Source organism: Strix uralensis, chromosome 1 (assembly GCF_047716275.1).
Source record: "Strix uralensis isolate ZFMK-TIS-50842 chromosome 1, bStrUra1, whole genome shotgun sequence".
Taxonomy (NCBI): Eukaryota; Metazoa; Chordata; class Aves; order Strigiformes; family Strigidae; genus Strix; species Strix uralensis.
In genome coordinates this window covers 49,244,728-49,262,443 of record NC_133972.1, presented here as the reverse complement: position 1 = coordinate 49,262,443, position 17,716 = coordinate 49,244,728, and the positions used below count along the sequence as shown (strand labels likewise).

Sequence of the window (17,716 nt, the reverse complement as noted above, 5' to 3'; positions counted from 1 at the left end):
AGGCACTGTCACTGCATTCATGAGCTTAATTCTTCATACCAAAACATATGCGTGCACTGTTTAAAGTACGCTCTTCATTTCAGTAACATTTTGTCAGATGCTTCATTAGGAGGCAGGTAAACAATGGAAGAAGAGCAAATATTTGCAAGGTTATTTCCTATACCATGAACATCGACTAGTTCTGCACAAGTTCTGCCCAACTTTGCATAAAACAACAGTATGGATTAAAGATCAAAACCAAATGTGATCTTTGGGCTGCAGGACAACCCCGTACATTATTTTAATCTATTTTAATCTATTTTATATATAGGTTTTTATAAAAGAAGATCACTTTTATTAGATCACTTAGAGGCTGGCTGGAGTACTGAGAGAGAGTTAAAATTCTCAGTAAACACTGGTCAAAGCCAGACAGGGTTTGAGCATATCAGAAAACAACAAACAGTATGAGAAAAAAGCAGAACCAAGGCATTATAAGCCAGGCAGATTACCTTGAATTCCTGGAAACATAGTAGATAAAATGGTACTATTTGTTAATCATGAGAGGATAACTAGATAGTCAATCCCTAAGGAAAGAGAGTAATTAACGGTTTATGTTGAACTGGAAGGTGTACTGACAAGGGTTTTATGGAAAGATTTGTGCTATACTCTATGTTAACAGTTCAGATAATGGCAAAAGGTGTACTTAATAAATTATTAAAACTTGGCAAATGAACTTAAATTAAACAGTGCTCAGGAAGAGGCATTATTACAATGTTGTCTATTCTGTAAATGGATGTAGGTATGTGTCCTTCACCCATGCCAGTGAGCACTCCCCCAAAGGTATTTCTAGGTCCAGTTTGACACATCCAATGTTCGAGGGACCATGCCCATGAAGCAGCTCAAACACAGCCACCAACAACCTGTTCTGGAACAACAAAGAGCTTATCACTAGCATAGACATGGACTGCTCTAGCCCAGCTGTCCTGAGGATCTGGAGACATTGCAAAGCACACCAATGTTATTAATATAGAAGCTTCGAGCACATTGCCTAGGAAAAGACTGAGATTATCATCACTGTTGGAAACTTTCTAAGAGGTTGTATCTGTCAGCAGCTGCTTAGTTTTAGCTGACACTGCCATTGGGCAGGACCTTTTCAGTTCCCTGTTTCTATTATGCATATGACAAAAGGTTCCTATGCAAGGGGTATATAAAATTCTAAGATCTTTAACCTTTAAATTGTCATGCCTTCTCTGGTTTACTTTGGCATTAGAAGAAACTCACTCCATTCACACTTTTCTTTAAGTGGCATCCAGAACAAAAGAGTATATGTTTATTCAAGCGTGATTGAAATCCCTCCTAAATTCAAAATTAGATATTCTTGGAGCTAAAAATCTGAAGCGACACATTGTTTCACAATACAGTTAGCGTGATATGGAAGTGAAACATCCCAGTATGAGAACACAATGTGTCTGTGTACTGAAGCTTTATATACTGATTGTTTTTATAACACTGAAATAAAATGCAATTCTATCAGCTAAGAACTTGACATTTCCAGCATCACAGCAGATTTGAAGAGATTTTATATGTTAGGAATTATAATTGTTATTTTTACAATTACCTTGCTGAACTTCACATTTTGAGTATCTCTTAGTGATACTGCTCCTCTGTGAGGACTAGAATGGCTGGATAACTGCTTCACCTCATGTACAGCAACACCACCTAATTTTCCTCACATACCAGGTGAAGCATCTCTGTGCTTTCCTCTCCTCTGTTGCCTCTGTCTCTCCACACAGACAGGAATGATGTGAAGGAAGAGACTGGATCCACATGTGCTTCTCCATGGCAATTTGCTTTTGCAGACACCAGCAACTAATGGGCACTCACTGAGGATCCCTGCACACCAGTCTCATCATTAGGAGATTGAGGAAAATGGAATTGACAAGAAATGTGCAGGGGTTAAGATACTAACAAATAACGGAGAGCTGAGAGATAGATAACAGTCTTGGGTAGGAATGTGATACTGGGAGACAGAAGGTAAGTGACCACAGGATGACAAACAACATGTACCCACAGTCACCCAGAAATATGAAGAGGAGGAAAACATTTCTTTCAACTCCTGCCTCCTTACTTTCTTTTCTCAATTGATTTGATTTCTCAAGTTGATTCTTTGGTTTGTTTGGTTTTGAGGGTTTTTTTCATGCTGACAGTATAATTAATTTCCTGAGGACGTGGGAGCCCATTTGCTTGGAGTCTCAAGTCTGGTCTGGACACTGATTTAGAATACCAGCTGCAACTTTTACAACCTACTGGAAAAACTCATCTGATTGACCATAGGGATTGAGTATATGGGAGCATTAACCCATCTTTCCAAGTGGGTTAATGTAGTAATCACGGCCACAGGAAGAGATCCAAGGTGAGTGTCTGATACAGTACATTGTCCAAAGAAAGTGCTGGTGAACTATAATGAGTAAAGATACATGTATTTTGAAATGTATATTATTTTATAAGCAGGCCTCTCAGTTGCTAAATAAAAAATGCTTGTATTAAACCATTGGTATAAACTACAGATTTGACTACAGTGACCAAAAAGGTAACCCTGTATTTGTGGTACCCTGTTGATGAACCCTGCACTCACCCATGCCCTGGACTGTTTGGCTGCAGTGCCTGGCACAGCTTCACTGCCAAGCTGCTCTGAGCAAAATGTCACGCAGCAGATTGGGGAATCAAGGCTTGCACATCTGCAGTCTTGAGAAGGACTCCACTCAGTGGTAAATAAAAGATGCTGCAGCTCTTAAGGGTGGTAGCACATCAGGAAAGCCGCTTGTCATCCACATGCCAGAGTTAGTGATCGGAGCTGGTCTGGCATCACCTTACTCCCCTCTGTAAGCCAAAGGCTCGTGCCCAGGCTGATCTGCTTTAAACAGTGAGAAAGGTGCCAGAGAGCCATGCGAGCCATGTCTCACACCTGCTCTGTGTCTGAAGGGGCTGTGAATGTCTGTGCCTGTTCTCTTCGTCTGACTCAGAGATACAGAAAAGTCACTCACTCATTAATCAAGAGCAGACCATGACTTAAATGGGCAGACAGCTTGCTTTCCCTGAAACAGTAAAAATCATAAGAATATTTTAAAGCATGGGGTTAAGGAATTACTTTCTTTCACTACTATGTCTGGCTCTTTTCAACAATCACAAGACTTTTCCTAAAGCATTACCAGTGGTACAAGATCTTTAGCTCCTGTTATCTCAGGCAAATTCACAAAATAGGCTGGCTCTCCTAGATATGATTCCAGATTTCTGTCAGTCTTCATCAGTAACTGTATTTATTACTCACACTGGCATGATTGTGGCTGTTACATTTCAGGTATTTTTACATATAAAAATGTATGAGGACTATTTTCATCAATACTTAGAAGAGGTCCAGTCCTGTACTTTTTGGACATGTATATGATGAAGCTCAAACACTGGGGCACAGAGGGACAGCAGGAAACATCCATAAACTGAAATGTAGAATGAACATCATAAAGAATATACAGTAACTAACCGGCTTGAGACGTGAAATGCAAAATCGAAGATTCTTATGCAAGGAAAGCCTGACCAGAGAAAGTTTCCTTTAATGAAAGCAGTAGTAAAGGATAATACACACACAGAGCTACCACTGTTCCTCATGGAAAGGTGTGAATCAACATTTTTGTTCTCTGAACTAAACCAGAGTAGTCTACCATTGGGCTACTTAGAAAAAGGCTAAGTACATTTTTCTTCAAAGATGCTTTCTTTTAGAAGTCATCAGTTGAAAAACCACAAGTCAAGCTCTGTTGACATGAGAACAGGAATGAAGCAGCATTATAGAATGTCTTTAACTTTGAGGAAAAAAAAAATATGTCTCTTCAAGGTCACCAGATCTCTGCCCTCTGATGTACAGTACCCTAGAAATTTTGACACTCTTTAAGTTATGCTACACTGCCCTAAACTGTTCACTCTGTGGGGCATTTAATAGGATTAATTTGTCAGAAAAGAATTTAAAGTTTTCAAATGGTAAGAAAAACACAATGAAGAGGACTGCTGTCAGAAACTGTCTTGATACATGTGAAGTATCAGAACATCCAAAGGAATTCAACAGGAAAAAAAAATAAGTAAGCATGCTGAAGAAATACTAAATACTCTTTCCAAGAAGCGTTGCAATACTCTATTTTTTCTCTTCTGGTTTTCTGGGGCTTATTTATATAAGAAAATTTTGTAACAGTATACACTGAGTGTATTAGCTAGTCTATTGATAAGTCTCCATGTGGATTTTTTTTCTTATTCTATGCAAATCAGAGTAAATCACCCCACATTTATTGCACATTAAAATTTGTCTATAGTTGAGGACTTACTGTGGAGTTGCTAGAGTACTGTAAAATTCATACCCAAGGTTAATTGCATGTTAATTTCTATATAAAGATGAATGCAAAACCACTTCTGGCTCAGGAAATCCCTGAGCTGCAAATGTTGAGGGCAAGAGAGGCAAATAAGGAGCTACAACTTGATGTTTGCCAACTCTTGTGCTCTTCATTAAACACCTGCTTTTGGACACCATCAGGGACAGGATGCTAGGCTAAACAAACCTTTGATATGACCCAGTAGAGCTGTTCTTAAATTGTGATAAAAGCCAGATTTACTGGCTTAATTCATGCAGACAACCCTGTCAATTCTGTTGTGTGGGCCTGATAGGGTTCTACAGGGATCCATGTTGCCACAGCTGAAGAAAACATCTCACAGAAGATGGGTCATATACACACTTTCAATCAGACCTTTCTGCTGTTCTTTGTCACTTCAGGACACTCTACAGATGCCAGTCTATAGATCGTTTCAAGCAGACTTGGATAAAGTCTAGAAATCTTTGCAGAATAATGGAATTTTTCTGAGTGTGCTTATAAAAATAATGGGTAGAACTGCTGCGTTTTGATAATAAATAGGACTCTATACTTGAGTTTCAACTGTATAAAAATACACTGCATTAAAACTAATTTCAGTATATATTGTTTTCTAAACAACAGTTATCCCCCAGCTTCTCCAGTTACTGACTTAATATGGGCTTTAGACGATATTGGCAGGTACCAAGAAATACTTAGAAACAGTATTCGGGAAGGACTTAGAAATATGAAATTTCTGGTCAAAACTGACCACTTCCCTTTGCTTTGGGCATTGTAATTAGCCCCTGAGGTAAACTTTAAGGATTTTGATTAGCCAAAACCACCTCATCAGCCAAGCTAAGCTCACAAACCCAAGGCAGAAGCCATCATCCTCAAAGGGCAGAGCACAAGACAACTTGTTTCTGGGACCTGCCATTCCCAACAATGTCTTGAACAGCCAGGAATACATTATCATCCCTTCTCTAACATTATTTGCGGTAGGCTATTGACCTCTCTCCCAGGCAGCTGCTTTGCTGTCCTCTCTACCCCAGTAGGAGCTCCTCTGGCCCAGGTCTTGTGCTACCTATCAAATGCCTACTGAGAAAGAGGACCAAAGAGCCTCCGTGGTTTTCTTGGATCCAAGAGCCTATTTTTGTGGTCATCTACAGCTAGGAGGGGGAGTCTATCCCTTTGTCTTTTCTAATTTAGCATGGCACAGGGGGTTAATACAAAGGCATGATGGCTGCGACTGAGTAGTCCTGGAACATGTCTCCTTGCTTGCTTTGTTACAGTCCCTGCCACGGCTCTATGCAAGGTTGTCATGAGTGACATTGGTCCACTTCTGGACAAGGATGAGGACAGCAGAGAAGATAAACCACAGTTCTTGAACTGGTAGGACCTGATTAGACACCGCAAAAATGTCATTGATGGAGGGTTCTTGTGACATGTCTGCTTTGATCTCATTTTAGTGGAAAGCTTAAGCCTGATGTGAGTGCTAGCACTGCCCATACGGCCACTAGTCATGCAGCAGGAGAGTGGAGGTGCTTCCTACAATGTTGGCCATGCCTCTTCCCTGCCTCTGCTACATTTTCTGCATTCTTTACCTTTTTCCAATAACCCAGGCTCATCAAAAGTGCATAATCCTGTATACCATCCTAAATGCATAATCCTGCATACCACTACTGACACAGAATTATAGAATAGTTTACACTGAAAGAGAACTCTGGATGTCATTTGGTGGAACCCCTTGCTTAAAGAAGGGCCTCAGAGCTATATACTGTTTCAAAAGTTGCTCAGGACCTTTTCCAGCCGAGTTTTGAGTATTTCCACAACAAAGAATGACATTTCTATAGAAAAATTTATCTATGTTGACGCTCTAAGTATGAGAACAGGCAGAAACTGTTTACAAAATTCATTCTGAATGACATTTTAATTGTTTGAGCTATCAAACACCATATGAATAATTGAGCAAAAAAACACCTTATGAATATTTGGAGTGAGTTATGATAAAATATTAAGCTTCTGGAACTGAAATGATTCTAGTATTCAGTGCAATTTCAGTCAAACTATGGAACTGCACAAGAAGCAATGGAAAACATTAAAGGAAGACAGTTCATAGAATGTGCTTGTCTCTTGTGATTCTGTTACTGAATGCAAATAGCTTTCATGTAAAATTTAAGTATTTCCTTCCTTTTTATCTTATTTCTAGCTTCCTCATTTATTTAAAAATCCCTTCCCTATTTTATGTCACTATGCTAAGTTTTTATATCATTAAATTTCACATCTTCAGTAAACTAATTATATTGTAGCCAGTTTTTAGTGGCATAATCAATTCCCTTTCATTTTTAATCCAACTAAGAATGAACAGTTTCACTGTTATGTGCACTAAATGTAGCTGTTTTGAGAAATAATCAGTCAAGAACTGAAATGGTCTCTTCTTTCCCTAACATTTTTTATCTTTGTAATGCGTGGAGATTGCACATGTCTACTTTTCCATTTCCTGTTAAAAATTTGTTGTAAACAGATTTAACTCTGAATGTATCTTAAATGTTGTTTGTTTTTAAATGCATTATTAAGTCAGAATACACAAAAAACTGTGCCTTTAACAGAAGCTTGCTTTCAGATAGCAGCTTAACAACCATCACCATCCTGTGTGGCAGCTCTGAAATTAGAATTACTATCACCAGGAGAAAAGGCTTCTCTTACCACTGCCCAGTAATAAAAACCAATTTTCTTGCAACTTGGGGTTCAGGAGAAATCTTTGGGTGGATGGGAGATGTGTAATCAAGCCTCATTACTATTCCACCTGCCCCTTGACAGCTGATTCATCCCCCTCACTCCCCCCACTGATCACAAGCTTCATACACCCAATATACCTTTTCTTCTCTCTGTTTTTCTTCCTTCCCACCACCCCCACACCCTCCCTGAGAGTAGACCCCAAGCTAGCCAGACCCAGCAGGTGAAATTATTGGTACCTTTTCTTCAAACTGAACATGTCCCAGGACACCAGAGGGGGTTTTGTTCTCCAACAGATTGTTTAAAAACAAATGTCTCCATTTCCCACAGTATCTTACCAGAGAAAGTTGTTGCCTGTAAGCTTTCTCTCGGTGGCTTCTTGGGTTGCAAAACAGCCCATACAGTTCCTCTGTAGCTCTCTAGGAGAAACTTCTTCCTCTCCATCATCCCAGAAGCTTCCCCACAAGTCCACTTTCTGTTCCTCTTAGGAAAACCTTGGTTTCCTTCCTGTCTTCTGCACTCCAGCACGATGCTCCAAAGCATTCCTCCCCACCCACCCACCCCCGCAACCCGCCCCACCATGCAAACTCACCAATCTCAAAGAAGAAACCATCTTCTTGTCTTTCTAGATGGCTCCGTCCTGTGAAAGACATGAGGGCAAGGTGGAGAGGCAGCCTGCCTTCTTCCCTCATCCCCAGCTGCAGCCTTTCCAAAGAGCACAGAGTACCCAGGCAAATAAGAACAAACATACAAATATCTTACACCCTTCACCGCCTCACTGTGCATGCATATGCCCTCTTCCCTGTCTGAACGGTGCAGCTGGGCTCCTGGGCAACAGTTCACATCAGCTGTCTTTTTCTCTTGGCTCTCTCCTATGCAAAGCACACTCACCCCCCATTGCTTCCTCATAACCAGGAGTCCTATCTTCCTGAAGGAATCAACCTTCCCTTGAAACCTCTGCACTTCTCCTAGCAGTATCTGCATTTCTGAGACTTCTGCTTTTCAGAGCCATTGCTGACCAGCCCAGACTTGCCTGGCTCTCCCAGGAATGGTCAGCACTTCTGGCCTAATTCAAACTCCTTCATTTCTACTTTGGCCTTTCCCTTCAATCTCCTTTTGTTTGGACACCTCACACTGTAAATTTGTACCATCCTCTTACCAGCCTCAGTCTATGTTTCTCACTGCACAAGCCCCTGTTACTCCCATTACTGAATATTATTTCCTCTAATATTCAGAACCTCTGTCCCATCATTAGCCTCTTCTGGTGGACCACAGAAAAACTGCAACTCCTACATGTATATTCCTAACTATTGACTGTAAAGGAGAATTATGTCAACTAGTTCTAAATGTAGGTGAGATGAATTTCATCTAGCTGTCTAGATCAAGAGTCTGGAAAAAAGGCAGTATAATGATTGTACTGTGTGCATCCTCCTGAAATTAGACCAAATATTTCCTCAGAGGAACCAGAACCACTAACCAGATCCTTAAAAAACTTTAGATATCATTGTTTAATAGATAGTGAATTAAAAGGTGTGCCCTGCAGAATGTAATAGAAGGGAGAAAGCTGGATATGTCAGCTAAGGACACAGCTGAGAAGAGACAAAATGAACACTAACTGTTCCTGTGTCCGGATATGGTGACATCAGGACAACTTTTTGCTTATGGAGCAGTTCAAACCTTTCCTATTGACCCCGGAAAATCTGACTCTTGCCCACTGGAATCTGGCCTGAATGCACTAGTTCATTTCACAACTATCTACCTATTCTGTTTGCATTTATAGAACTTTCTAATATTTTGTTCCAAATTACTTTTCACTTTCTTTTTCAGTCTCCAAATTTCAGAAGTGTAAATGACAAAATTAAACACTTCCAGCTCATAAACTTCTTCCTAGATTCCTAATTTAGCCAAGGAACTACAGCTAATATTTTCTTTTTTGTTCCAAGTTACTGGTACTGATATTAGCAAATAGTTTCTCTGTAAATTGGTATTCTTTTGGAGGCGGAGGATGTTTGATTCTTCTTTGTACATCTGTCTGCCAATGGCTGTGTCACCGTCTGACATTACAGAAAGTTATAATGGTGAATTCTTCCACAGCTTTTCTTTCCCTAAAGGCAGTTACTACTTCTTACATTATAAGTTCAAGCTGAGAATCAATTACTTTTTCAGCCATGTTATAGTTTAGGGTTATAATGAAATTTGTGAGAAAAACCAGGACATTCTCTCTAAAATACTGCCTTAATGTAGAGAAAGAAAGGGCAAGCAATTGAGAAAGTAGGTGTACACATCTTGTCTATGTTGAGATGCATTTTATAAATGCTATTATGTTGCATGTAAGCCCAAATGCAGAATCTATGTAGGAGTTGGACAAATTGACAAATTGTGGTCCCCCTGTTTACAGCAGCTTAACCTTGAAGGTTTCTAAACCCAGTAAAAATCTTGCTTTTGGCACATTCATGCCCCCATATCTGTTTCTAGGTACATTTCCAAGCACCTTGATGAGCACCTATTTCATACCTCCATATAAGTAGTGTCTTTAAACTAGGTAATAGATGTGTCTCATCTGAGGAGCTTTCTTGGAGCAGGCCTATCAGCTAGGATTTGGTATGAAATACAGTGGCAGCCACACCTTTCTGTCAGAAGTCTAGCTGCAGGAGAGGAGTTTGGAGTCAAAATCCTGAGAGGAAACAAACTTTGAGAAGAAAAAGCATCATACCTGGATGTACAGACCAAAGTTTCTTGTAAATTCCCTTTTCACTGATAGGGGATCAAGATGGAGGGAAATGCAGAACATAACCAATATTTCTTAGAAGTTTGGGTTTTTTTTTTCACTAAGCTGTTATTACTAATATAATCAAGCTATTATAATAAATAGCAAATAACTATTCACATAACACATTCACATCTTCACTCACAGAGTTCACTCACAGACAGTCACTCACAGACTGCTACCTGGTTGGAGCAATATTTGGAAGTCAATCCCAGCTGTATACTCACTTGCAGAGAGCCATACTGGCACTCCAGGGGATTCTCAGATGTCTGGCAAGTCCCTCAGATGGTCGTACTCTTCATTATCAGATAGCAGCCACTGCTGTCTTGGATGTGGTCCAAGTTATACAAACCTCCGCTGATGCTTGTGTGCACTAGTAGCCTTGTATAGTCCCAGCAAATTCTTGGTTCAGTTCTCACAGAGGCAACAGGACTACTAGTCTATAAAGCTTATCAGTCCTTAGAAACTTTCACAAACTAACTTCTCATTAGGCACCTTTCCTGTCTTTGGCCTATTATTTTCTGGTAACCATTACTCTATCCAAACCTATAGATCCTATAGAATCAATTCAGACAATTCAGACAGGAGGGTCCTTTATAGCAAGTGTTACAGTGGTGGATTAATCTTTTTGATCTGCTCATTGTTGTTAGGATCTCACCTGAAATTGTACTGTCAGAAGGACTTACATACCATAGAGCAGGGTCTAGAAGGGAACAGCAGAAAGGACCAGAGATCTAGAAGAGGTAGTCAGTGAAGTGAAAAGGGAAGAACTAGTGTTGCTATCAGAAAATACGGAGAGGAGATGTGACAAGAGCTATCAAATACGTAAGAATCTGTCTCAGAAACTGCTAGAGCAGTATAACACATGAGTAGTCCTAAATTACACCACTTTCATTAGATGTTTATTAGGGTAAACTTTCAAATAAAGAAACAATGAGACACACTGTTTCACAGGACAGTAAAGACAAATTGCTACTGACGTTTAAGAACATGCTAGACGAGGACAAATGGATGCTCATTTGTGTATAGAAATTTAAGAATCCCATCCCTCCTTCTTGTTATTTTTACTTTATGCTAAATTGTTCTGTTTAAGACGACACACAAACTTTTACTTAGAAACAGCCTTTTAATGCCCATTTAGTGAACCAACATAGAATAAAAACTTATTTACATGCATTTCATACACACGCAAAATATTTTAATTTAAACAAAACTAAAATCTGTCAAAAAACTAAAATATCAAAAAATATCAAATTAAATAAGGACCTTCTCTAAACTAAGAGCTTTGAGTCATTTGTTTACATTTGGTATAAAATACACTGGAAAAGTAAAAAAAAAAAACCCTACATGTGAGTCTACTGTATTATTATACTGGGTTTATGAACCCAGAGAATATACCAGTAGACCAGTATGACATGCAATGCTGTCATCTCCATCATGATGGAACTCTGGAATGATACTCAAAGAATTAAAACCGACTTGGCCAGCAGGAATTTGGTTATTAGAAAAGACTTTCTAATGGTAAGTCCCATTAGGCTTTGAAAAAATGGCCTAAAAAGGTATGAAATCTTTACTGGCATTGGAGATTTCAAGAATAAATCTTATGTAATTTTTTCAGGTAGGAATTAAGTATAATTTATCCTGCCTATTCTGCCCCCCCACACACACACACACTTTTTGCAGAATCATTTGAGATTCCTATTCTATTATTTAAATGATAAAATATTTCTATTCACAATATATTCCAACCTCTTATTATAGTTGCTTATGTTTCTTATGTTACAGAATTATAGCAGAAGAAAAAAAATTTGCACTTTCCTTTCTATCAGTCATATACAGAGGAGGAAAATGTGTTAATTCAGATATTACAGGCAACAGGAAGGGTTTTTGTGGGTACCTCAGTAGCAAAAGGAAGATGTAGACCCACAGCACTGGAGCAGTGTGCCTGGCTGAGCCAGGGAGCTGGTCCTGCTTCGATCAGGGACCTGCACCAGGTGAACTTGGAGGTCCCGTCCTGTGCAATTCTGCCAGTCTACGCTGGAGATCAGGGTGGCATTTTCAGGATACCTACAGATCCAGATATACTTTCTGGAACATGCTAAGGAGCATATTCTCACAGTTGTCTGTGATGAGCATGGTTCCTCTTGTGCCTAAAGGTGATGCTGGACCCATGCAGAGACTGGAACTGAGTGTTCACTTACACAGCATGGCTCCAGGTCTATACGTATGCTCAACAGTTTGCCCAAGTACTAGAGTTTGTGAGCAGATCCATGGATCTGCCTTGCAAGATTGCTTGTTCCTGCTAGTACAGAAAGCAAGAAGCATCCTGTGCAAAATGAACTAGAATTTCCATAGGAGAAAATTGCTTTGCCTTAAGAATTCTTGTACTCCAGCGCTTTAATTCCTTTCAAAATCAGGCCCAAGATTACCCTGCTTATTAAACTGTTGCCTGCTCATTTTGTTCAATATTGGTCACAAGACAATTTGATTCAGCATCACCACGGTATATGGCATTGTCAAAACTGGCTGTAACTGTTTGTCGATCACGTCTTTTTTTATAGAAGAAATAGAATGTAAGGCCAGTTCCTGTTAGCAGAAGGAAGATCAGTATAACAATCATCCCACCTAAACTATTTGCAGATGAAGCAGCAGCTTCATTTTTTGATGCTGTGAAAGACAAAACAGAACAATTACTAGAAATGGACAAAGACTGCTATTGCATATAACAAACATCTCCTAAGTAAACCAACTGAGTGAACTGTAAAAGTACTGAACAACCGTAACAGCAGTTAAAATTGATGCATGTTCTGGATGGACAATGCAAAATTGGGGCTCAATCTTTTCTATGTTCCTTTTAAAAGGAGCATTATATTGTACTACAGTATACCATTCGTAAAGAAAAAAAAAAATCAATAAGACATCCAGTTTGAGAGAAGAACTCAACTTTTAAACAGATTCAAAACAAAATAATCTGTGACAGTTAAATGGATACTTAAATAAAACTTTTCTGGGGGCAATTTTACTTGTAAATAATAAATGCCTATAAAGTTATTGAAATTTCTGTTTAATGGGCTTATAGGAAACAAACTTACCTTTATTGACAGGTGAATCATGGGTTGGCTCAACTTCAATAACTTAAAAATTTAAAAATATATATATTATACACAGTTTGCAAGCGATCATTTAAAGATTAAATAAAAACTGCATACATAATTTTTACTTTGCATTTCTATCAAATTTTAAATAATCATAGAATCACAGAATGGTTTGGCTTAGAAGGGACCTTAAAGATCATCTCGTTCCAACCCCCCTGCCATGGGCAGGGACACCTTCCACTAGACCAGGTTGCTCAAAGCCCCGTCCAACCTGGCCTTGAACACTTCCAGGGAGGAGCAGCCACAACGTCTCTGGGCTGCCTGTTCCAGTGTGTCACCACCCTCACAGGAAAGAATTTCTTCCTTCTATCTAATCTAAATCTACCCTCTTTCAGTTTAAAACCATTACTCCTCATCCTATCCCTACACTCCCTGACAAAGAGTCCCTCCCCATCTTTCCTGTAGGCCCCTTTTAAGTACTAGAAGGCTGCTATAAGGTCTCCCTGGAGCTTTATCTTCTCCAGGCTGAACAACCCCAACTCTCTCAGCCTGTCCTCACAGGGGAGGTGCACCATCCCCCTGATCACCTTTGTACCCCTCCTCTGGACCCGCTCGAGCAGGTCCATGTCCTTCTTATGTTGGGGACCCCAGAGCTGAACACAGTACATGGACATGAAAAATATATGAAAACATTTTCCCTAGCAATTCAGACTGAATCCATGAAATATTCTTGTTAAAAATATTTGTTTAAAAAAAATTTAACAAACTGTTGTCTCACTATTAATTGCTTTGAACACTTTTTTTGGTAGGGAAGACAGATATTCAAAGTTTTTACACTTCCACAGTGTATGGCTTCACATCTCACACTGAAGAACTCAATTTTTTACACTTGCAAAAGTCAAAAGCACATTTGTACTTAACAGCATTTAAGCTGTATTTTTAGGCAACCTCTTTTTTTTTCCTTTGTTGCTGGAGGAATATGATTCAGTTAATTGCTTGCAGGACTGTCTGACTGGGCCCTACGAAGCTCATGGATGACTCCATTGTCAACCTGCCAACATGTGGAGATCCACAAGCAGGGGACTCAAGTGATTCTACATTACATCTATTATATTTGTGCAGAGGATCTGTTTGCCAATGACATGTCTGCCCTATTTCATACTGTCTCCCAGCTGATGTGTTCAAACACAGCTGAATCTGTGTGTATACAATGCCTCACACTAGCTGCATGTGTGCAGATTTACTTCCTTCATGCTTTATGCAACGCTGCTGTGCACGCAAGGGGGACTCACCTCAGCCTGTGACACATTCAGATTTTGTATGGGTTGACCAAAAAACCACAGGGCCACAAATAACCATTAAAAATGAAATGCACTATGCTGTTTGGTTGTCTTGGCATGTCTCCCTATGCCTGTGTAAGCAGAGAAATTAATTGGGCCCCACTGCCCACCCTCACTTGATTCTTTCTGCTTGGTCATCCAGCAGATCCCAGCACACTTCACTGGTACCAATCCCATCGGCAGTACCTACCTTCTTTCTGCAGGACCGCAGTAACTATGCACTGCTGGCCCTCAGCTTAGCTATCAGAAGAATGTCCGACTCTTCTCAGCACTAGTTTAGTCATTTATTCATCATATACTGCCCCTTGAACTCCAACCACTGAATTTTCTCCGTACTCTCAACAGGTCATATGGGGTCCCCTACCCCAGGGTACAGCAAATGTCAGGAAATCAATGCTTTTAAACTGAGAGGGGGAAACAATGACTTAGGTTCTTCTCCAACATTATTTCTCATTGTCCTTAACAGAAGTTACTCTTCACTTTGATGCAGATGCACATGCATCACCATCAATGCATAAAGCATACCCAGTGCATAAGCAGTTTGGCTTGATGCATATTAACCACTACTTCTAAAATAACCCAGTGCAAAGAAATTCAGAACTTACTTTTTGGGATTTTGCAAATAAAATTCTGGTCAGCAGAGCAGTAATAGTTCCTCCAGGTTCCACTTGACACATCCATGTCAACACAGTGTTCATCAAAAATTACTGTAGGTTCTCCTTTCTCCCAGTTGACAAATTCTACAGCACTTCTGTCTGTCCATAGCCATTCCCCTAAAATGAAAAGTATTATCTAGTGAGTGAATGAAGTGAAGAATCATTTCTAGTCTACAGGTCACAATGACATCAGATATGGAATTTATTAGTTGATTAAATTAGCATCACAGAAGGGTCTCACTCTTCTAACAGCCAGAGATATTCAGATGGGAGTGTACCAAATGTAAATGTTCACAGACAAAGTTAACTCCATTAGCCTTCAGGGCCATGGCTGTCAGTGATATAAGGAAGACATGCCCTGGCTACCTGAGGACTTGTAGCTGAAGTCTTTGCCCAGGGTTCACCTGTGTCTGGGAGCCTTAAGAAAAGCAGAGCACTTTTGAGACCCATGCTCTGTAGTTCAAGGATCCAGATTGTTCAGGAGATTTTCTTTATGTGTGTATCCAAGATCAGTGAATAGCTGCTTTAATAGAGCTTAATCAATTCTCTTTTCAAACTGTATCAGCTCTCTTTAATAATAACTACCTGCTCATCTCCTGCTGAGGCCCATCAAGTAGGAATAATCACCATCTCTGCTCCCTCAGGGTGTGCTTTCATGGCAGCATATCATGATATAACTTGCAACTGCCTCAATGATACCTCCTCTGTCTCCCGTCCAAAGCTACACTTTCCTCTTGCCTCTGCTTGCACTGCATGTAACAGTGTGGCAGTGTAGTGGACCAGGTCAGGAACAAATCACTGCTTTTGTACTGTTAGTTTTCAAGTAGAACATATGAACCTGGCCCACCATGCGACAAGGTGCCTGCCATTGCTGGTGGTGAGAGATGGGGACTTGGGCAGCCATGGTCAAGGCCACTCACTGTAGCCCAGTCTAGACTCACTCTTGAGATATACCCTCACTCTTGAGATATACCCTCAAAGTCTCCCATGAAAAACAGGTTTCAGAATTACAATGATATAGAAAACAGGATCAAATTTGAAGTTTAAAAGAAAAAAAAAAAAAGATGAAATATTTTTGTATGAAAATAAAAGGTTCCACCAAAAAATTTATGAAAAATCCCTGAAATTTAAATTAAGATATGTTGCTAGGTAGCTCATATGAGTTGCTGTCCCCTGTGTTGTTTAGAAATAAATTTCAATTTAAGGCTGCCTCAGCTTTTAATTACAAGACAACATTTTTCTTAAAAGACTAACACTGGTTAAATGTCAAGCAATTTGAGTTAAAAAAAAAGGTGACAGGAAATATTTTAATCAGCTACTGCAGTGCTAAGCTAGAACCTTTTACAGAATGAAATATACTCTAGTTACAGTAAAGATACAAAAAGAGTAGACCTCGTGGTGGTTTATGTTTTAAGTATTTTAGCAGAAAAGCTATTAAACATTTAACAGTTGATTTCTCTCTGATTATTTATTTAATATTTAGTATATTAATGTTAGTATTTAGTATGTTAGTGTTACTTAGTATTCTCTCTGTTTATTTAGTATTTATTTTCATCTCGGTATGCATCGTGAAATAATTACCATCAATATTTTTGAACAGTCCTATCCACAACTTTCTGAAGTCACTTGCAAGTGGAGACAAAAAAAGTAAGAGAAAGTCCATTTCAGCTGAATCTTCTATGGAAACCAGAGAAGCGCCTAAAAATATGAATTAAATATTGCATATAATTTCAGCAAGATTTTCCATTAGAAATTAATTATCTCAGTAAACAGTCATGATATGTTTTGTGGTCAGCTTTTTCATATACTAGAAAAGCTTGATAATAAATTTAAATTAGCTGTAGCTTATAATTGATATACATACACACAAATCTATGTATTATCTCTTGTTTCTGGATTTAAAAAACAAACACACAAACAACCTGTAAAATATCGTAATAAAAAAAGGGACTTACCCATTTGAATACACATCATAGAAGCATCAGGCCAGCTTTCTTCAGAAGTGGTGTGAACATAGTAGCAATGGCCACGGAAGGGAATCCAAGATCTACCACGCTTCGGTTCAGGACACTTCCCAGGAAGCTGTGGTGGCTCACTAGGGATTAACTCTATTGGGAAGACAAAGAAGTTTCAGTGGGGTCCTAAAATCTAAGAGAAACACGTACTCCTGTACCACACATCAGCCCTACCAATTTGATAGTTATTCCAGGAAAAGGAATATCCCATAGACTGAGCTATTGATAAAAGATTGAACCAAACATGATAAACCAGTAATAAACTATACTCATTGGAGCTAGTTCTCCAATCTGCTAAAGGTTTACACCAGTCTAATGGCAATTGTCTTCAGCAAGGCAAAAAAATTTTTACATAAAACTTGTGAAACGGAATGAGGAATGAGTCAGTATAGGTAAAGGATCTTGACACCACCAGCAGTGGCTTATGTCCAGCCAGTTTGTAGCAAGATCAGTCAGAGTAGTTCCAAGTACCTGTCCTTGTACATACATCCTAAACCAAGTAAAAGTAGTATTAGTAGCCTAGTGTATCACCTGATTAAAGTCAAAGCAGAATTTAGATGAATAGAAAATATGCTATGAAGTATGATGCAGAGATCATAAATTTCATAAATATTTTAAAATATGTTTGAAAATTAGGTGCAATATTTGAGCTCTAAAGTATCCCAGCAGAAGCTTCCCAGGATTCTTATGCTTTCAACAAATATAAATTAATTGATTCAGCTGCTACACTGACAGGAGATTCT

At 39.2% G+C, this 17,716-nt stretch overlaps 1 protein-coding gene across 2 annotated transcripts in view; it reads right to left on the bottom strand.

Moving 5' to 3' along the window:
- Window positions 1-10,747: 10,747 nt before the first annotated feature.
- LOC141942369 (macrophage mannose receptor 1-like) overlaps window positions 10,748-17,716 on the bottom strand; it is a 33,087-nt gene continuing 26,118 nt past the window's right edge. For both annotated transcript variants that reach the window (XM_074865428.1, XM_074865438.1), the window contains 5 exons: window positions 16,914-17,066; window positions 16,540-16,656; window positions 14,908-15,075; window positions 12,960-13,001; window positions 10,748-12,534 (listed from right to left, as the gene is read on the bottom strand). In XM_074865428.1, the coding sequence (XP_074721529.1) occupies window positions 12,305-12,534; window positions 12,960-13,001; window positions 14,908-15,075; window positions 16,540-16,656; window positions 16,914-17,066 (710 nt within the window). In that variant the 3' untranslated portion in view covers window positions 10,748-12,304. The remainder of the gene's footprint in view (window positions 12,535-12,959; window positions 13,002-14,907; window positions 15,076-16,539; window positions 16,657-16,913; window positions 17,067-17,716) is intronic.